The sequence below is a fragment of the Marmota monax genome, unplaced genomic scaffold (assembly GCF_021218885.2).
Source record: "Marmota monax isolate L192 unplaced genomic scaffold, Marmota_monax_Labrador192_F-V1.1 WCK01_AAM20220418_F8-fsc00025, whole genome shotgun sequence".
NCBI classification, from domain to species: Eukaryota; Metazoa; Chordata; class Mammalia; order Rodentia; family Sciuridae; genus Marmota; species Marmota monax.
The window spans coordinates 9,610,086-9,632,548 of record NW_026691950.1 but is presented as its reverse complement, the minus strand read 5'-3'; the positions used below and the strand labels follow the sequence as shown (position 1 = coordinate 9,632,548).

The following is a 22,463-nucleotide window of genomic DNA, read 5'->3' as shown; positions in this document are numbered from 1 at the left end:
GGGAGGCGCGGATACAAATCTTCCCAAAACAGCAGTGTCTTCACAATCTTTGAACCCAGATGGTTTATTCAAGAAATATTTATTGAGGCCTTCCTATATCTGAGATGCTAAGGACTCAATGGTGAACAAAGGAGAGTCCATCTTGTTCTGCTCTTCATGAAAGGAAAGGGAAGGCTTTATACAACTGTACACATAATAAATACATAATGACAACTGTGAACAGTGCTGTAAGAGAAAACAATAGCAGCCTATGCTGTGAAAGAGAAGAAAAGGTTTGATTTTTACAGGGCTGGGCGACAAGGAAGGTTCTGCTGAAGAACGGTAGGGAATCATGAATAGGAAAGGGCCAGGCAGGTGTCATAGGGAGAGGATCCAGGCAAGGGGAGGCCTCCGTGCCAGGGCTTGGGTGGAAAAGAGCTGAGAGAGCATGAAGAACAGAAAGGAGCCCTGGGCAGGTGGCAGGCATCAAAGAAAGATAAGCTTTGGGCCAGGGCTGAGGCTGAAGTCATGGAGACAGATTGGGACAGGAGGAAAAGGTGATGAGGGCCTTCACTGTGATTCAGAATCTCTCTCCATCTCAATACCCCCAAGGAGTCCCTGTCTGTCAGCCCAGGAGAGAGCCCTAAAGGCACTCCCCCAGGAGGTAACTTTGCCCCCACAGTTTAGTAGCAGGTGGCGGAGAAGGGACAAGTCCATGGACAGAGGACCAAGCTAGGGACCAAGCTGGCCTGAGTGTGATTCCGGACTCCTGGGTGACCTTGCACAACCTGGCCTGTAGAGTGAGGATAATCAATCGTGCTCACCCTCAAGGGCTGTAGACCGGACTGCACACGGGGAGGGTGGCCTGGCCCCCGGAGGGTGCCAGGGGAAATGGTTGCTGCTGTGATTGTGGGGAGGAGAGAGTCATCTGATAGACCCTGAGGAGGTGGAATCTGCAGGGTGTCAGAACAGGGCCTGGGACCGTGGAGGGGGACCGGAGTGGTGGCAAAAGCTGGGGTTCAGCCTCTCTCGATTGTCACCACCAGAAAGGCTGCAAGTGGGGGTGGGGATGCACTTTGACGCGGTGACTCAAGCGAGTGATAGCAGCGAGGTGAGGGGGCGGAGCAAAAGAAGCTGGAAGGAAAGAAGGAAGGAAGGAGAGGGAGCTGCGGAAGAAAGGTGAGGGCCGGGGGCGCCGGGGACAGGGGACTCGGGCTCGGCGCGGGGCTGCGGGCGAGCAGGGGGGTGAGCAAGAGGCCGGGCGAGGGCCGCAGCCGCCGCCGAGGGAAGACATCTGCGCCCGGGACGTGGCCTGGGAAGCGACCCCCACCCCCACGGGTGAGCCTCCCCCCAACTCCGGGGTGGGGGAGGTGACAACGGGAGGGATGCCCGCTTTCCTTCCGGGTATTCGGGACAGGCGCACAGACACCGCAGCCCTTTGAAGGCTGCGCGGCTGGCGTTGGCCGCTTTCCAACCCCTCGGCTCCCTCCTGCCTCTGGTCCCTGACCACGAACCACACTGTCTGGGGCGCGGGGGGGGGGGCGGGGGGGGGGAAGGTGGCCCGGGTCGGGGTTTGGAGGACTTGGTTTGGGGTTGACGCAGTTTCCAGTATGTCACTTCTGGATAGCACCCCTCCTTGTCCATCCTACCACCACCCCCATCCTGCAGCCAATGCCCACCTGTCAGCATCCCTGTCCCCTTCCCCACCACTGGAGAAGCCCGTGCGATCTGGGTGTGGGTGGTGGGAGCTGCACTCGGAAGGCAGCCCCTCAGAAGCCTTGCTTAGATGTGGACCCAGATACACCTGGGTGCAAGGGGAACCTAACCTCCAAACCTAGAGGATGTGCTAGCTTTGCACATCTAATGCCTGACTGAGCAAAAACATTCTAAGATCAGCAAAGAATTCCTAGGGGTTCTCAAGACATAAGGTGCCCAGGGGCCCAGCTACTCACACACCCACTGTGTACGGACTCCTAAGCTGAGGCTTTCTATAGGCTTCATTCTTCATCCTTCATTTTGGCAACAGCCCCTCAAGAGGGCTGTGCCCACTGTATCCACTGAACAGGTGAGAAAGCTGAGGCACAGACACACTGACTTGCCTCAAAGTACAGGGCTAGCAAAAGGGAGAGACAGGATTTGAATTCAGAGACTTAGCACTACAGGATACTGTGCTGCCTCTACAATAAGATAGGGCACCTAAAGTGAAATTTGGTGCAAGTAGAGGCCACCTTTGCTCATAACCTTATGGTTTAGTAATTAATGCAGGAAACAGAACTGTGTGTGATAAGATGTTCATTTTGCAGGAAGTCAGTAGTAGTCTTGAGGCCAGGGCTGCAGAATGCAGTGGCCTCTGAGGGGAGTGGGAGGAGACTTGTGACCTACCTGGAGTGTGTCCATCTTTGCCAAACTCAAAATCGAATCTCCTGAACTATGTAATTACTTGATCATTGCATTTTTTAAGTCTGCCTTTGTTTTTGTTTTTTCCTTGTCGATACTCCCTTGAGTACAATGTTCACATTCTTCAATATTCTTTTTAGATACATTTATTCAAAATTTATCTCTCAAGTCTATGAATCATCTGGAACTTCAAACCCCAGTCCTCAAATATTCTAATCTCTCCGGACTAATTCCACTGTTTGCACCCAGGCACCCAAATCCAACATTTCCAAACCCCAGTTTATCATCCCTATTCTTCCTATTGGCATCTAATTTCCGGTCTCTGCAGCTTCTTGCCTGGACTATTGCATTAATTTCCAAATTGGTCCTCCTGCCCCTAGAATCCATCCACCCACTAGACATCCTCTTGAAATCTCACAAGTCAGTCTCGTTGGGGCCTTTAGGCCTAGCAGACAGAATATGCTGTTCTCACTCTCCTTCCTTAGCACCTCATACATGCCTCTAGGAGAAGGAGCGCTTCTCATATGACACAATTGTCAACTTATGTGCCCTCCCCTTTAGACTCTGATTCCTTCAGCAGTTTTTTTAATCTTACACTTTGTATCCTCAGATTTGGTGCATAATAGACATTTGATAAGTGTTTGTGCAGTTAATGACCTTGTCGTGGAATGAAACTATTTTTTAGAACACAGTTTATAGGTAGGAAAACAGTTCACTATGCACAGTGTGACATTTCACTCTAAATATGATCTGTCACCATTAGTGAGTTACGTGGGTATGTAGTGTGAGGGGTTGACATTAGAAATTGAGTTTGTAGATGGTTAAGACTAGGGACAAAATGAAAGTAATTTTTCAAAATAAGTGCCATTGAGATTAGGGGTGAAAGTGATTCTTTTCAAGGTACAGTGATTCTTTTCTATTTTCCATAGCCATTTGGTCAAAGAGTGAGCAGAGCCCTCAACAAGAAGAGAGGCAAAGACAAAGTCACCATGGCATCAGTGTCCACTCAGGGGAGCCAAGAGAAAGGTCCCCACTTGCCACCACTGAGCAAGCAGGTATGTTTTTAATTTGGGGAGTCTGACATGTAAAGAGGAATATCATACAGAACTTTTGTTAAACCCCACTCTTAGCCAGTGATCTTACTTGGTTTTGTGTTTTGTTTTATTTTGTTTTTTTCTGGTCCGACACCTTGTTGGATGGGTACAGAGAACACAGAAGGAATATGTGGGTTGTACTTACAAAAGATGTACTTACAAAAACTTTCTTGACTCTTTCCCACTTAGGATCCAGCTTAGCTAACTCTTAATGGAGGCTGTCAGTGACTGCAAAAGTTTACTGTTGTAAACTTTTACTGCAAAACTCTTGGTTGTCTCTAACAGAAGGGTACATTTTGCTTATTTTCATATTTTTCTTACTAAGGATAATTATGCAAAGCATATGCTGCTGACAGATGTTGCTTTTAGGATAGCAGAATTCTTAATTACTAATTAGCCATCAGATTGAGAACCCAAATGTTAACATGAGCACACTTTTTTCAACTTGTTCAGAATGGATGTTATGTGTTTCAGAAACAAATATTTGAACAAGAGACACTTGTGTCCAGGAGTTCAAGAATAACCTGGAAGATGTACTGAGACCCTAACTCAAAAAAAAAAAAAAAAAAAAAAAATGTGCCGGTGCCAGTAGCTGTAATCCAGCTACTCAGTGGACTAGGGCAGGAGGATTGCAAGTTCAAGGCCAGCCTGGTCAATTTAGTAAAACCTTGTCACAAAATTTCAAAATACAAAGTAAAAAGGGCTGGAGATGCAGCTCAGTGGTAAAGTGCCCCAGGGTTCAATCCCCAGTACCACAATAGATAAATAAACAAAATTTTTAGGTTTTAAAAAGAAAGAAAAAGAGCAAGTATTTGAAGGGTAAATGGAGTGATTTTGGCCAGTGATCTTACTTGTTCTCTGGGGTAAACATATCAAGCTAAAATTGTTTATGGAGGAGAAAATGGGGATCAAAATCAAATTCCTTTCATGTATGATTTTGTCAAAATGAGCCCATCTACTATGTGTAACTATAAATCTCTAATTTAAAAAAAAGTAAACTATAGGAAAGGCAAACAGACCAATGATAACAAGTCACAAGCAGAAGAAATTGGATACCTGAGCTGCCTCTGTGAAACAGAGAGCCATAAAACATTTGTAGCCATGAAGGAAAGGATTACCAGAGCTCCGTCCAGGAGTCTGTGCACGAACTCTAATCTTGACTCTAGGACTCAGAGCAACTGCAACAGTCAGCTGTGTGTATATGTGTGTTTTTGGATGACATTTTTCTTCTTTCTGCTGCAGCCATAGCCAGGACAAGAACAAATGCAATACTCCTTGACTTACAATGGAGATACATCTCAATAATCTTGTCATAAGTTGAAAATGTTTTAAGTCGAAAATGCATTATAAACATCTATCCTACTGACCATCCTAGCTTAGTAACACAACACAGTACAGAGCATGAACTTTTCATCCTCACTATTGCCCAGGGGAAAGGTGGCCACAGCTAAATGCTGCTGCCCAGCATCACATGAAAATATTGCATTGCATATTGCTAGCAATATAAGGAAAAGATCAAAATTCAAAGTATGGCTTCTACTGAATGCATATCACTGCCATGCCATCATAAAAATGGAAAAATCTGAACCATCAGTAAGTCAGGGACCGATTTGATTTACCTGGGAAAGGAGGCATGCTTGCTGAGGAGCACAGGTGCTAAGAAATGGAGGTAAGTAGAGACTGATGGCAATTGCTTCTTCCCATTGTGCATTACCATGTTACTGGTTGTTGTGATTCATGCTGACCACTGCAATTGTACTGTGTCAAGGAGAGTTGGAGAGAAAGAAGAGGGAGGATGCCAGCTTGCATTGCTTGTAGATCTCTGAAGGCATAGACGCCATGAGTCCCTCCACCTTGTTAATATAGCATCATGCATGTCAAGTGCTTGGCATAGTGCCTGGCCCATGAGAAAGTGCTCAAGAAATGGTGACCACCATCCACACTGATACCTACTACAAAGAGCCTGAAAAGGAACAGTGGCAAAATCAGCAAATCCTTCTCTTCACTGAGGAGGCAACACTGAGCTTGATCTTAAGAGCAGGTAGGTGAAGGGAGAGAGGGAGTAGCACTCTTAGTCAAGCCCATGGACAGAGGCATGGAGGTGAAAGCACACATGGCCTCAGCAGTAATTCAGCTTGACCAGTAGCCACTTCATGCACTCAAATCAGTGAATCACCCTGTCTCTCCAACTGGGATTCTTTCTTTGCCTCAGTCCATCTAGAAGGTCCAGTTGGGAAGCTTATGGAATTGTGTATATGTGTATTGCTGTGTATAGGCACAGACAGCCCAAAACACAAGCCAAGTAACAAGAGAAGAGACCTCCTCCTCCAGGGAAAACCAAGTAGATGTTTTTCTGATAATCTCAGTTAACTCGTCATGTAACTTTCCTTACAGAGCATGTTGTTTTGTCCAAAATCAAAACTGCACATCCACAGAGGAGAGATAGCCAAGATTATTCGAGAATGTCAAGAAGAAAGTTTCTGGAAGAGAGGTAATTGCATCCTGCTTAATCTTTACTAGCATTGCATTTGATGCAATAAACTGCCTCCATATCCTATTAGAACTGCAGGAATGATTTATTTTTGAGCGGTGTTTGCATAAATCCCTGAAGAACTTGGATATTCAGGGATGTTTTGGGTTAAATACATCTGGAAAAAATTTTTTAGGGCAGAGATAATATCTGATTATGGAGCACTTTGCCTTACTTAGCAAAAACTGCTGCTCGTTTAACTCTTTCCTTCACATGAGCAAGAACATGTGCCAAGATTATTGTCTAGAATGTCTTTATTACCAAAGAGTAGATCTTTCTAACCTCCACTAGAGTCTAAGCTTCATAGAGTCAGAAATAATGGCAAGTTCATCCCAGAGCCTAGCACAATGCTTCACACATAGAGAATTTCTCCTAAATATTATTGAGTGAAAGAAAAATGGCAGTGTTCCATTAATACTTCTCCTATATTGTCTCTGAATAGCCTTTTCTGCTGAGTTGCTTCCTCTTTCTGAGCCTGCCTTACATAAGATAAGGGTGTGAATTCAGGCTGTGCATTAAATTTCTTCCAATTTAAAAAATTCATGATTTGTTGTTTGAGAATGGCATAATAGAGCTTATAGACAGAGCATCAGTGTTGTGCAACATTGCTGACACAGGGATAATTTTTGCTTTACAATACTCATTTTGATTTCATAAATCATTCAAATTCAGCATCACCAGTTTTGGAACTAACACTCTGTAGGAGTTGATATTCATTATGCATTACCATGATTACTGATTGTGCTTCTAGAAATGCATGTCTTTTCTGACAACCTATGAGTAAATAATTTAATTGCGCACTAGTAGATTAACACTTCATTATGACCCATTTGCCTGCCACCAGGCAACTAGTTATAGATGGAAAAATTGGTTACTGTTTGAATTTCCTTGGTTGCCAGGAAGAGCTGAATGTTTACCACTGCTCTCTGCATTTGAGAGAAGTCATTTGGCACATTTTGACAGAATTAGAAACTGCCTTTGCCAAACTAATTGTCTGTTCAAAAAGGCATAGCTAAACATTGTACATATTTAACATGAATGAAGTCATCTTGTAATCTTCCATTTGGATCTTCAGGCAGACCTCCAAATTGGTGGACAAAAATGTCTTATAGACTAAAAAAAAAAAAAAAAAAGCAGGGAACTCTCCTCAGTGAAAGATGAAAGCAGATTAGAGAGTAAATAGGATCCTTGATTTTCTGTATTGGAAAAAGCCAGCAGCTATGAAAGACATTATTTGACCATTTGGAGATATTTGAACATAGATTGTGCAATAGTTAATTATCCTGGAGTACCCCTAATGGTATTGTGACTCTGTAGGGAAATATTCTTGTTCTTAGAAGATATCTTCTGAAATATTCAGTGCTGAAGAGTCATGATGTTTACAAATTTCAAATATTTCAGAAAAAAAATAAAAAATAGAGATAAAGCAAATTTGGTTTAAAAAACTAACAAATATAGATGAAGACTATGCAGTTTATTATATAGTGCTTCCTAACAATTATGTAGGATTGAAAATTGATGTATACATATATGTATGCATATAGATACAGGCAGTTCCCCAATTCAAGAACTAAGATGCCCATGTCAAATGTAGTGTTCAAAATCTTGTACAAGTCAATCATTCAGTAAATTTGGATGTCTGATGTATTAGTTGGTTTTTTATCACTGTGACAAAATACCTGAGATAAATCAACTTAAAGGGGGAAATATTTATTTTGGCTCATGGTGTCAGTCTCTGGCCACTTGGTTCCATGTTTCTGGGCCTGCGATGAGGCAGAGCATCATGGTAAGAGGACATGGCAGAATGTGGTTGCTTAATTCACAGCAGCTGAGAGGCAAAGATAGAGAAGGAAAGGGATCAAGGACAGGATACATACTGCAAGGAAACATTCCCAATGATGCTTCCTCCGAGTAAGCCCTACCTCCTAAAGTCTCCAACCAACTCCCAACATTCCCACCAGCTAAGGATCCTTTGGTGGACACTTCAGATTCACACTATAAAATAAGAGATGGAGTAAAATGGGTTTTATATTTGGTCAAACTAATGGTATGAAACAGGTTGAGTGACCAGGGAAGACCCTAAGAGAATTGTCCCTATAGTGTGTAATAAGTACTTATTGAATAAGTAAAATAACAAATGAATAAAACTTACATTTAAGGAAAGTAAAACAAAAATCTCTGAGCAATTCTCCCCTGACCTCTAGGTGAGGCACCATGTTTTAAGATACCAATATTTTTTTAATTGATTTTATTTTTTAAATACATGATAGCGGAATGCATTACAATTCTTATTACACATATAGAGCACGATTTTTCTTTTTTTAATATTTATTTTTTAGTTTTAGGTGAACACAATATCTTTATTTTTATGTGGTGCCAAGGATTGAACCCAGTGCCTCACACATGCTAGGCGAGTGCTCCACCACTGAGCCACAGCCCCAGCCCAGAGCACAGTTTTTCATATCTCTGTATGTAAAGTATATTCTCACCAATTCATGTCTTCATACATGTACTTTGAATAATGATGTCTGTCACATTCCACCTCATTGCTAATCCCCTGCCCCCTCTCTTCTCCTCCCACCCCTCTGTCATATCTAGAGTTTGGCTATTCCTCCCATGCTCCCCCTCCCTACCCAACTATGAGTCAGTCACCTTATATAAGAGTAAACATTTGGCATTTGTTTTTTGGGATTGGCTAACTTCACTTAACATTATCTCCTCCAACTCCATCCATTTACCTGCAAATGCCATGATTTTATTCTCTTTTATTGCTGAGTAATATTCCATTGTGTATATATGCCACATTTTTTAAATCCGTTCATCTACTGAAGGGCATCTGGGTTGTGAATTGTACTTTTATCAACATTGATGTGGCTGTGTCCCTATAGTATGCTGTTTTTAAGTCCTTTGGGTATAGACCGAGGAGAGGGATAGCTGGGTCAAATGGTGGTTCTATTCCCAGCTTTCCAAGGAATCTCCATACTGCTTTCCATATTGGCTGCACCAATTCGCAGTCCCACCGGCAATGTATGAGTGTACCTTTTTCCCCACATACCCCCCAACTCTTATTGTTGTTTGTCTTCATAATAGCTGCCATTCTGACTGGAATGAGATGATATTAAGATACCAATATTGAAGGACATTTTTGTTTTACAGCTCTGCCTTTCTCTCTTGTAAGCATGCTTGTCACCCAGGGACTAGTCCACCAAGGTAAGATTCAATATTTGTTAAATTGCTTAACTTCAGAGAGTCCAGTTTTCTGTGACCCTTCTGGCAGCTCCTTAGCACTGGGCATGTATTTTTTTTGGTGAAAGATTTTTTTAATGCATGCTTCTACCTCTTTTTAGCATAGGTCCCTGTCCCCACAGAAGAGATCCTAGACTCTGGAATGAGTGAATATATTAGATTACCTGGCAAAGGGAAATTAAATGGCAGATATAATTAAGGTTGTTAAACAGCTGACCTTACAATAGGGAGATTATCCTAGGTAATCCAGGGAGCCCAATTTGACCAAAAGAGTCTTTACCAGACATGGTGACACACAACTATAATCCCAGCTACTCAAAAGGCTGACACAGAAGGATCACAAGTTCAAAGCCAGCCTACCTGTTGTAGGGACAGATGAGGCAAGGCACTGAAGATAGCTGGAACAGTTTTATTTGGCTGCAGCCAGGTTCAGAGGGCACAGCTTTTGCTGTAATCAATCAATCCTCTAAACCCAGAGTTCAGATAGTTTCAGAATTTTATACCCAACATATAAGGGGAAGGGCTCAGAAGTTCAGAGTCTGCAAAAGTTCACATAAAAGCAGTTTTTTCTTTCACTGTTCTGGGCAAGTTAACCATTCAAGGATAGCACCTGAAAAGAGGAGAGCTTCTTCTCCCCTTTCTTTCCTCCCCCTGCCAGCTGTTACCACAGAGCCCAATTGGTAACTTCTCTTATCTTAGAAACGTAGACATCTCTGTGAAGCCCCAGCTCAAGGCCAGAGGCTTTGTTTACACATTTCTACAAACTACTATACTGGATACACGTTTGTGGAAAACTAGTAAGAGGATATCCAGCACCTGGAGTGCTGATTTCTTCCTGACCAGTGGCCAAGTAAAACAGGGCAACACGAAAATTGGAAGTTTATCTACATTGAACTCTTTGGTAGAGACTCTTTTGCTGACAGTCCTAAAATCAACCTGGTGAAAATTTTGGAGAAACCCAGTTAAGACTTTTCTGTGGAGAAAGGGGGTGCCACTACATGACAACTTAGCAAAATCCTATCTCTCCTGTAATCCCAACAGCTGGGGAGGCTGTGACAGGAGGATCACGAGTTCAAAGCCAGCCTCAGCAATTGTGAGGCACAACACAACTCAGTGAATCCTGTCTCTAAAAAATATATATATATATATATAAAATAGGGCTAAGGATGTGGCTCAATGGTTGAATGCTCCTGAGTTGAATCCTCAGTACCCCCAAAAAATCCTATCTGAAAATGCAAAGGGCTGCATATAGCTCAGTGGTGATGTGTTTGCCTAGCATGTGTGAAATCCTGAGTTTGATCCCCAGGATCAAAAGAAAAAAAAAAACTAAAAATTTTAAAGTTCTTTTAAAATAACAAAGGGGAAGAGAAGATAGATCCAGAGAGAGGACAGCATAAGGAATCAACATTGCAAGACTTTGACGATGGAGGAAGGGGCCATGAGCTAAGGCATGTGGGAGGCCTCTAGGATCTGGAAATTCCAGACACCCTAGCAAAGAAAGCAGCCCACTTAAAGATGCAGTTACAACTTTATTTTTAAACTAGTGAGACCAATTTGAGACTTCTCACCTCAAGAACTATAATAAACTTGCTTTAAGCTACTACATTGGTGGTAATGTGTTTTAGCAATCATAGGAAACTAAAACAGTGCCTTCCATTATACCAGAGTCCCTGTGCCTCCCGGCCTCTGGCTGTGACTGGGCCAATGGTTCACTACAGAAGGGTGCTCCAGGTAGGAGGTGAGTAGAGTGGAAGTCCACCCAAGCTCTGCCCACCAAGCCATTTGTCCCAGCAAGAAGCTAAATCAACTAAGGAGGGTACCCTGTCTGATGCATACAAGAGACCATGAGGACTAGCAGCCACATGTCTCTCCCTGCAGTGACCTCTGCTTACCTCTGAGTTTTCCTCTCCATTCCTCTTTCCTCATTCTCTTCTTTGTCTCCACCTAGACAGAGAATTCTTATACATTGTGTAGTCCCCAGGTAACAACAAGGCCTCTGACTCTGTTTAAGTTCAATTTATTGGATGTTTCTGGTTACCAAGATTTTAAAAGGAATATTTCTTCCTGGTAAATATGAAGGAAGATGTCCTAGTTCTTTTTTGGATCTCAAAGATCACCTGTGTCATGTAACCAGGAGAATTCCAGTTTAATCAATATTATTCTGGCTGTAAAGGTCATGTATTAAATATGATAGTCTTTTAATAGGAATATATTCATCAATCAGAACAAGCCTTCATCAGGCTATTTCTGACACAGCAAAAAAAAATGTAGCTAGGACATCTATAGAATTATATTTTATAAATATTAAATTACTCAAGATCTATCATCTCTGCATCTGTGCAAATATATTTTTTCAGAATTATATATTAGTTTTCCATAGTTATTGTAACAGATTATCACAGACACCATGGCTTAAAAAGAACAGATTTATTAACTTACAGTTCCAGAGGCCAGAAATCCAAAATGGGTCTCTCTGGATTAAAATCAAGACATTGTTCCAGTTGTATTTCTTCTGGAAGTTTCTAATCTTCCTTTCCCTTTCCTGCATTTATTTTCTGGCAGCCCCCTCTTATGTCTTTAAAGCCAGCAATGCTGAGCTAACATTTTCTCACATTGTCATATCTGGTCCTCTCCAATGCCCTCTTCCACATTCAAGGATTGTTATAATTATGTTACCTGGATCATCCAGAACCATCTCCCTATTTTTAAGTTATCTGATAGCAACCTAAATTCTACTTTCTACCTAAGTTTTTATGTATTATAACATATTTACAGTTTCTTAAGATTATGGAGCGGACATTGTTAGGGGCTACTATCCTGCCCACCTCAAGTTATAATATTTCTTCTTTTCATTCTTTTTTTTTTGGTACCAGGGATTGAACTCAGGGGCACTCAACCACTGAGCCACATCCCCAGCCTTTTTTTTTTTTTTTTGTATTTTATTTAGAGACAGGGTCTTACTGAGTTGATTAGCACCTTGCCATTGCTGAGGCTGACTTTGAACTTGTGATCCCCCTGTCTCAGCCTCCCACACCACTGGGATTACAGGTGTGTGCCACTGTACCCAGCCACAAGTTTTAATATTTTCTTTTTTAAATATTTATTATTTTTTTAGTTGTAATTGAACACCATACGTTGATTTTATATTTATATGTGGTGCTGAGGATCGAACGCAGAGCCTCACATGTGCTAGACGAGCGCTCTACCACTGAGCCATAACTCCAGCCCCTACTATTTTCATTTAAAAATTGTGACAGTAGCACATGCCTATAATCCCAGCACTTGGGCAGCTAAGGCAGGAGAATTACAAATTCAATCCCAGCCTGAGCAAATTAGCAAGACCTTCTTTAAAAAAAAAAAAAAATAAAGGACTGGAGATGCAATTCAGTGGTAGAATGCCTCTAGTCAAAGCAAGAAAAAAAAGCTTTAAATAAACACATGCACGCGTGTGCGCACGGACACACACACACACACATACAGAGTGGATCTCTAAACTGAAACTTCCTATATTGAGTTACTTTAAGAGAGAACAGGATAGTGAGTCATTTTTTGAACTCAGTTTAAGTTAGTCTTTGTTTCATATTCCTTTTCTATATGTTAAAGCTAATATATGCTATTTGCCTAAAATGGCTATTCAAGAGTTAAACTCAGTCAAGAAGTGAATCATAATTATTTTAAAATTCTTTCTTTAGATTAATACTATGTATACATTTAAGAAATTCTGCATCTTAAAGTTTGAAGTTTTCCTTACAAATTTAAGTAGGTTGCAAAATAAAATATTAATTATCTATATATTAATCCTTAGGTTACTTAGCAGCTAACCCAAGACTTGGATCATTGCCTAAACTTGCACGTAAGTCATTAAAGTAAAAAAAGCAGATTCATTTTGGAAGAAAGGGTGATATTTTTAACAGCTAGGGAAAGGAATGTCCATTTTAACCAACTTGCCTGCATTGACTCTGAAAAATTAGTCACTATTTTCTATGGCTTTACATTCTTACTTTATTCAACACTTCCTGATATACAGGAAGTGTATAGGGACTTCTCCCCAGATAATCCTCTTTAAAGTGAGTAGGGACTTCTCCCCAGATAATCCTCTTTAAAGCATGAACTAAGAGGGACTGACAAGATATATACAGTTGTTCCTCCAGATTTGATGGGGATGGGTTCTAAGACCCCTCCGGGATACCAAAATCCATGAATGCTTAATTCCCTTATATAAATGGCATAATATTTTCATACCACCTCTGCATATTCTCCTGTATTCTTTAAATCATCTCTAGATGACTTACAATACCTAAAACAATGTAAATACTGTACAAATAGTTGTTATACTATATGACTTAGGGAATACTGAAAGAAAGAAGTTTGTATTTGTTCAGTACTGACCAAAACTTTCAAATATTTTGTCTGTAGTTGGTTGACTGAGGATGTGTGACCCATGGATATGGAGGGCCAGCTTTAACAAAATTATCAACAGTAGAGCATCTGAATGATAAGTCCCTTAGGGTTTTTATTTTCTTCTTTTGGGCTGGCCAATCTTTTCAAAGGATTATCTGTCATGGACATTAAAAATGAGTAATGAGCTGGGGATTTTCCAATAATTAATTTGCCACACACTTGGGGTTTCTTCTTCCTCTTCTTGATACACATAGACCTTCTATGTACAAAGAAGGTACAATCTTGAATCTCATTCCCAGCCAGAGGGTTCAAGATTTTTTGCTGCAACCAGCACAGCCATTAATTCAGAAATCACCAAGGGGCGATGGGGGATTGAGAAAAGACAAAGACCTAGAGAAAAGGCTGGGGCTAGGTGGGACATCACCCTCTGATGGAGAATGAATGACCCAGAGCTAGCTCAGCAACTTCAACATATGGGTTTTCTCATCAAAAGGATTTTCTGTGAGAAAGCATGCAGGATTGAAAGTCAAAGTACTATATGACAAATATAATTATCAATTTACTTTCATAATTCTCTGTCCCTGGCAGCTGATGTCTGCACTTAGGGTCAAGACTGATAGTCCTGTGCCTAGCACAGAATCTCCTTTAAGCAGGGTGTCACCATAGCAACTGGGCAGTCTTGACCTGAACCTCTGCACGGGAAATTCCCAGTGCAGGCGCAGCTCCTGCTGTAGGTCAGAGACAATGATTCAAATCACTGCTCCCAACAACTTCCTTCATAGGAGGTTTCCCTCCCTCATGACATCACTTCTAGAGGTTGCTTCCAACTCTTCCAAGACCTTAAAGAAAGTAAAGGAGCTTTCCTACCTGTGATTTAAAGGCTTCCAATAGTCACAGTGCAGATCCCCACCTTCTCTCCTTGGTGGCCTAAGCCATCTGTTTGACAGCTGCCACCCTCTCATTGCCCATCTCTGAGACAGCATCTTCACTTGCTCTGTCCTGGTCATTCTGCTTCCAGTTCAAAGAAGAGATCAGAAAGTCTCTGGTTCACAGTCCTGCTCTTTGATAGGGGCTTCACCCTCAGAGTTTTTGTTCATTGATTTACCTTAGTACTTTTAGATAAAAATGACTAGTCTTGATGTTTGGTGTGGTAGCACATACCTATCCCAGTGATTTTGGAGACTGAAACAGGAGGATCTTAGTGAAGCCCTAAGCAACTTGGTGAGACCCTGTCTCAAAATAAAAAATTAAAATGGTTGGGATGTAGCTCAGTGGTAAAGCACCCCTGGGTTCAACATCAGCACTTAAAAAAAAAAAAGACTAGATTTAATAAAAAAATTTCAAGATGATAATTAACGAAAGAGATTCTGAATCTTTCAGTTATCTATGTTTCTTGCTTTTATAGTTGCTGGCATCTTAGGATTTGGCCTTGGAAAGGCTTCATACATAGGAGTATGCCAGAGTAAATTCCATTCTTTTGAAGATCAGCTGCGTGGAGCTGGTTTTGGTCCAGAGCATAACAGGTTTGTAACCTGCTTGACTAAGAGATTATAATGAAGATAATTATAAGTAATTAAATGAAGGGTCACTGACTATTTATAACATTAAACGTTTTTTAAATTCCTTCATTTAAAAAACCTCTTTAACCTTCAAGTTTTGAGTTGTTACAACTCAACTTCGATAATTATTAAATTAGCTACCTATTTCATTTTATAACAATATCTAATGAGTACCTATTATGTCCAAGGCATTGTGCAAGTCTCTAAAGAATATCTTGATGAGCACAAATGGCTTCTACCATCACAAGGTTACGTAAAATTTAAACGGTCTTCCTTACGGAAGGCTTCTGAGAGCCTTTAACATGTTAATAGCATGTAATATTGCTATGTAATATATATATATTGTAGTTTTCTCTGGGGGATATAAACAGCAGGACAGTGGAGTTCACAGGACTACCTCTGCTGTTGGAGATTTTGGGTTGAAAACCACTCCATCCACTTCCTAAGCCATATGACCTTGAATACATTTCTTAAACTCTCTAATCTTCAGTTTCCTCATCTGTATAAAATGATGACCAGAATTGTTTCCATGGGATATTGCAAGGAATAGAAATGGTTATTCATGACTCATAAGTGCTATTTCTTTTATAGTGTTATGGGACTAGTGTTAAAGACACATTTCTCTGAAGACCCCTCACCCATCTCAGTAGATTCTATTTGAGAGGCTGCATGATATAGTGAAAACAACATTGGACTAGAAATCAGGGCACCCAAGTTCTTTTTCCATTTGCAAAACTTTGGAGAGCCACCTTCCCTAGTCCTATACTGGTACCTTAAACACTGTCACTTCCTGTTGAGCCACATGCAACCCAGAGAGGTGCACAGACATACAGCAAGGAGATGCAGAGACTTTCTGAGGTGACCTAGTTAGCCATATCCTGTTTTTCAGTTAGCCATAGGTAAGGCTCAGCCCATTTGTTTTCAAACCCTTACATATTCCATTTTAGCAGCAATGTTGCCTGAGAGTCATTAATTCTATGTTTACAGGCAACTCCAACATCAGTCCATCTTTACAAAGCTGAGTTTTAGGGTCAGCTTTCTGAAGAGCAATTGACCACAAGATTCTGGTCTCTTTAGGGAAAGTTTTATAAAATCAATACATGCAAAGGAGAAAGTTTTCTTATCTGTTCCCTCTTCCTCTTTAATTTCAGGAAGTTCTTTTGCTATTATCCAACTTCAGGTTCCATAATAATTATAAAGCAAGATTGAAATCTGTGTTTTCCAGACAGTCTCCATTGTTCTGCATTTTAGAAGAAGGCGGTTGAAGTAAAGGGTCTCCAGGGTTGCTTTGAGCTCTTTGTTCTATAGCTCTGTTTTGCCTGCCCTCTTGTATCCACAGCAGCTGCACTCTGGGCTCACATTAGTGGCTGGTAACCATTGCTAAGCCCTTGTGAAGGGCCCTCACATACCAAACAAACACACAATAACAGCAGCAGATGATATTGCAACGATTCACAAAGCTACTTGATTTCCAGTGAGGGGGAAAGAGGGAAGAGCCCCTAGCTAAGTTGAGGTCTAGAAGCTTAAGGAAGGGGCCTTCTTAAAGGAGATGATGATGCTTGACTTGAATCTTCAAAGACCAGTGGGAGTTATAGCAAGTTTGAAAAAGGAAATGCTAGGCCAGGAATGGCCTGCTCAGAGAAGGAAACCTGATTGATTAATTCTTTAATAAACCCATGGATACACCCTATGGCTAAAGCATAGAGAGCTATTGGGAAATGATAGAAGACATCTGGAGGGCAAAGCAAGTAAGGGTCACTCCCTGAAGGATTTTATGCCACACTAAGGATTTCTACCTAATTCTCAAAGCAATGGGGTAAAATAAGTGATAAAGGGAGGAGGATGGAGGTCATCATCCATCTCTCTGGGGACGTGCAATAGCAGCTTATGGTGTTGCTGCCTTCTGAATGACCCTTCCCACTCAAGCAAGGTTGATATTTCTATTATATAGAATTCACCTCATCCTGTTCTGCTTAAATGGTCTTCCTGTTGCAAATTCCTCATGGTAGTAGGTGTTCAGTAAATGTTTATGGAATTGAATTTGTAAGATTTCAAAACTAACACTGGGAAGGGCCTCAAGGACATCAATTCCTCAAGTGTGGGTATTTTTCTAATACAAAGCTGTGCATTTTCCTTGGTATTGTGTTAGATTCTAAGGAAACTGTTACAAATCAGGAAAATTATAATTCTGGAATGTCTTTGCAATTTTTTAATTAAAAAAATTATGTGTGCTCATGTGTGTTCAAACCTAATTCCATAAGTTTATATTATATTAAACACTATAGGCTTATATTATATTAAATCCTTCATAAATGCACTATGTATTTTATGATTTTTTTTTTCTTTTAGATGAGGTCTCACTGCATTGCCCAGGCTGGCCTCGAACTCCTGGGCTCAAGTGTTTCTCCCACCTGAGCATCCTCAGTGCTGGAGCGATAGATATGTGCCACTGTGCCTGGCTTATTTATGATTTTTTTAATGTTATTGTTAGAAATTACTCAAGTTCAAAGAGTCAAGATGTTCAACCTTTGTGTGACTCTAACCACAAAAACAACCATCTGTTTCAACATAAAGTTTGTTCTTGGCTTTATTTGGATGAAATTTGGGGAATCTTAAACTAAGAACAAATATTATTCCTGAAGAAATTGGGCTAGTGAACTTTAGAACAGAAGACTTCTCTAAACAACATTGTGTTAAGACTAGAGCTTCTATTGTCAAAATACAAACCACTACCTGTTTTTGCTTCTCTTCTAGGCATTGCCTGCTTACCTGCGAGGAATGCAAAATAAGGCATGGATTAAGTGAAAAGGGAGATTCACAGCCTTCGGCTTCCTAAACTATCTATGGCTTTTGAGTTTTCTAAACCTCTGAATTTATACACATTTAAAATTTCAAGAGTACTTTAAAATAATATACTTCTTTTGATTCTCTTGCTCTTTTGAAATGCTTTCTGTGGAAGGCTCTCACCTGAATTGAGCATGACATATTTTTCTGCTAAGAACATGTTGAGAGCCCTCACATACCAAACAAACACACAATAACAGCAGCAGATGATATTGCACCCTGCCTGGCTTACAGCTGAGTAAAGGAATTGAGTCTTCTCTGATTAGCCTCCATCTTTTCTTTCACTCTGCTTTTCTTCAATGTTTTAAGTTCTCTAGTAGAGGACAGGAATGAATGAGGAGGAAGCTGGGGAGTCATGACCCAAAGAAAATTCACGTATTTGGAGATAGAAGTACAGGATGAGAAAGATGGTGTCTTTTATAAGCACTAGAAGTGTTTCCCATTGCTAGGCATGGTGGCGCATGCCTGTAATCCCAGTGGCTCGAGAGGCTGAGGCAGGATTGAGAGTTCAAAGCCAGCCTCAGCAACTTAGCAAGGGCCTAAGCAACTCAGTGAGATGCTGTCTCCAAATAAAATATGGGGATGGGCTGGAGATGTAGCTCAGTGTTTTAGTGCCCCTGAGTTCAATCTCTGATACCAATAAATAAATAATAAATAAATGAATAAGAAGTGCTTCTCAAGACATAGGAGCCAAGATTTCATTCAAAATGGTCAAAATATGAAACAACTGTCCTTTCAGTGATGGACGTAACTGTGAGGCTCATCAGTGCATGAGGTTTTTAAAAACACCTATCATCTTTCAGTTACCTGCTAAGCTAATAGGTACGCATTTGTGATCACTCTTTAACAGGGTACTTTTGTAGACTACTAGTGGCCTGAAAGAATAAACCCATCTTCCCAAACCATTCTCCTTCTTCCAAGCAGCTCATTTATGGGGAGAATAACTTGAGGAATTAACTCACAGAATGATAAACTCTTAGAATTTTAGGGAGTTCAGAGTCAATTTAACTCCAAGAGTCAGATTTCTATTCTCCAACCATGTTTGTTGCATGAAAAAAAAAAAATTCTCTATTTGGGAACCTTTTGTTTTACATCAAGTTGGCTAAGCCTTATAAAAAAACTTCAATTGGATCTTTGCACCTGCTCAGGAAAATGCTTTAGATATGTATTGACATTTATGTTGTGTATATGTGTATGTGTGCATACACATTTGTGTTTCACTTAAGATATCTTAAAGCCTGTAGCATGGAAGTAAAAAGGGATACCTCATCATAAGTTAATACTTGGTATAAAATATTGTATTTGAAAAGCCAAAAATATGTGGAAGTTTTTCATTCCAAATATTAACTATATGGAATGGATGGCTTGACTGAGCTTCCTCTTTATTTTACATATCCTGTTTTTTAGTCAATAAAGTTCTATTTCTATAAATTAGAATGCAGAGCAAATATCGTGGCCTTTCTCCCCCCACCCCATTGCTGGGGATCAAACAACAAAGGGCCTCATGCATTCTAGGCAAATGCTGTACCACTGATCTACACCTCTGCACCTATTCTAGGTTTTTGAATGCAGTTTAATTTTTGGCTCTGACATCTAGCAATTGATCATTCTTCATTATATCTGCTATTGAAAACAATCCAGAATTAGGGCCAGTTATTTCCTGCATCCCAGAAAATTATTTTGCAGCAAGCCATTGTTAAAAATAAATCTTGGCTAAGGGCTGGGGGTGGGGTGATACAGGACACGGGAGGCCCAGGATTCAATCCCCAATATCATTCAAGAAAAACAAAAAACAAAAAACAAAAAACAAAAAAAAAACAGTCTTTGTGTACTGGGAAAGAGTGCATTATTATTTACTGTTGACATCTTCATAGTTCTCAATCAAATTGGATTTATTGCTTGGACTTTCTGCTTTCCCTACGTAGATAAGTTATTCATTGAAGCAGTTTATCATAGTGATTTATCTTGTGTGAAGGAAAATCAATAAGAAGAAATCTGGAAGGTCATCCAGATTCATATCTCTAGTCATTGCAGAAGGAAAGTAACCTGAGGGGAATATCTGCTGCTCATGTTTCACCAACACTAATCACCAAGCTGGTCATAAGCTTATGAAAGCAGAATCTTCATAATGGGAAAAAAAAACTTGGCAAAGAATAGCAGGATAACATTGTGGATAAACTTGCATGAAATAGAAAATAATATGAGTCTACATAGTAACAGTTGTATACCTAACCAACTTTATTAACAGATTTTCCTATGATGATATGGTCTGATATTCTATAACGAATAAAATGGAAAATATCCTATTAGAGATGCTACTCAACTTTACAATGGAATTATATACTGATAAACCCATCATTAAGTCAAAAATATCGTCAGTCAAAATGTACTTCGTACACCTAACCTACCAAACATCATAGCTTAGCCTAGCCTAACTGCTTAGTACACTTAGATTAGCCTACAGTTAGGCAAAACCATCTAACACAAAGCCGATTTTATATAAAATGTTGAATATCTCATATGGTTTATTGAATACTGTTCTGAACATGAAAAACAGAATGGCTATATGGGTACTCTTTTGCCCCATAATAGTTGGAAATCCTATTGTACTTGGGAAGTATCTTTGTTTTGAATTCGATTAATGGAATTTACAATGTAACATTAATCTGCTTTTTTTCTTGTATGGAACTATAAGAAACAAATTTGACATCTGAAATCAACAAATCTGTCTCACACATTTGTAGTTTGTCTAGACAACAGTGAAAATATTCCTAACAGAGGAGAATGACACAAATAGGAAGATCCATATGTAACCACAAAACATCAAAATAATTTAATCCAGTGCATCCCTGTGATTCTCCAATGAACCTTAGAAATGCACTATTTCCTTTGCTTATAAGTGGATGACTTCAAAGGAATCATTCAATGATACTGTTAAACTTCAGGGCATTGGTCAAACATTCCACTCTCTTCACTAAAATAATCATTTGTTTCTAAATCTTGATCCAGTTTGTGTGATCCTGGAGTTCAAATGTTATTGTCAGAGTTGAACTATATTCTACAAAAAAAATGTATTATTTCACAATTTTAAAAAAGCAACTGGATAATCCTTTTGTGTCCATTTATCTTATCAAAATAATCAGAATTTCCAGTAAGATTTATATATTATTGATACATAATACATAAAAATATTATGTACTGCATATAATGCTTATATATTTTTAAAATACTCATTTAAACAAAGATATTCTCTTCCCTTGCTTTCAGAATGGATGATTTGTCTATTTTCTGTTAATATTTTGAAAGTAATAAAATTTATCTTGCTGACTTGGTTAAGTCTGCTAGTTAGTTTTCCACTCTGTGACAAAATACCTGAGAAAATAAAGGAGGAAAGGTTTATTTTGGCTCACTGTTTCAGAAGTTTCCATCCATGGTTGCTTGGCCCCATGTTATGAGCCCATGGTAAGGCAGAAGGTCATTTGAGGGAGCATGTGGCAGAACAGAACTGTTTACCTCATGGTAGCCCAAAAGCAGAGGAGAGAGAACAAGGGAAGGACCAGAGATAAGATACATCCTTTCAAGTGTGCCCCCAGTGACCTACTTCTTCCAACAAGGTCCCACTTCCTATATTATCACCACCTCCCAATAATGTCATCAGCTATGAACATATCAATGGATTAATCCTTTGAGAGGTCACAGTCTTCATGATCCAATCACTTCCCAAGAGCCTCACCTCTAAACATTGCTGCATTAGGGACCAAGCTGTCAACATGAGTCTTTAGATCCAAACTATAACATCAAGTGTAATGCAAACGACAAGTTATTTTCTTGATATCTATGTAATGCAACATATTAATCAACAGAAAATGTCTCCAAATTTCAATTATAAAATTTAATTTTATATATATTTAAGAGTTGGCATCCAGCTGCTAGGGTCTTCAGAAGGTCTTTTGGAGAATCAACTTTGCCTCTCACCACTTCTAGACTGGAAACTTCTCCAAGAAGTGGTTTTTGTTTTGTTTCTTCTTATCTCTGAATTCCCAGGGTTCTTGCAGATATAGGCATTTGGTAAATGTTTGTCAGCCTAAACCCATAATTTCCTTGTGGCTACAAAATATAATTCTCATTTCTCTTTCACATAATAGTCTTTAAATACTTGTAAAGCATATTTCTTTCTTAAACTCTTCTAAAGGACCCCAGTTTGTCCAACCATCAGAGTGGGTTTCCACCCCAGCCACAACCTGGTCTCAGGAGACCTTTGGTCTGTGATGTCCTCACACATGAAGACTCCAGAAATGGACTGACCAGTCCAGAGGAGAGCAGGATTAGCATAAGTTTCAAAACCAAGCTCCACCACTTACTGACTGTCACTTTACCTTGGGTTATTTTTTATCTGCTCTGGGCCTCAGTTTC

At 40.0% G+C, this 22,463-nt stretch overlaps 1 protein-coding gene across 2 annotated transcripts; it reads left to right on the top strand.

The window, feature by feature from the left end:
• The first annotated feature begins 855 nt into the window (after window positions 1-855).
• On the top strand, window positions 856-20,774 carry Ociad2 (OCIA domain containing 2). Of its 2 annotated transcripts, none has more exons than XM_046459520.2 (7): window positions 856-1,158; window positions 3,306-3,431; window positions 5,865-5,961; window positions 9,157-9,210; window positions 13,052-13,099; window positions 15,053-15,170; window positions 17,961-20,774. In XM_046459520.2, the coding sequence occupies exons 2-7, from the start codon at window positions 3,366-3,368 to the stop codon at window positions 18,040-18,042; spliced, it is 465 nt and encodes a 154-aa protein (XP_046315476.1). In that variant the 5' UTR covers window positions 856-1,158; window positions 3,306-3,365; the 3' UTR covers window positions 18,043-20,774. The 2 variants fall into 2 exon arrangements, with proteins under 2 accessions (XP_046315476.1, XP_046315544.1); XM_046459588.2 differs by lacking the exon at window positions 856-1,158 and adding an exon at window positions 1,169-1,317.
• The last annotated feature ends 1,689 nt before the right edge of the window (window positions 20,775-22,463 follow it).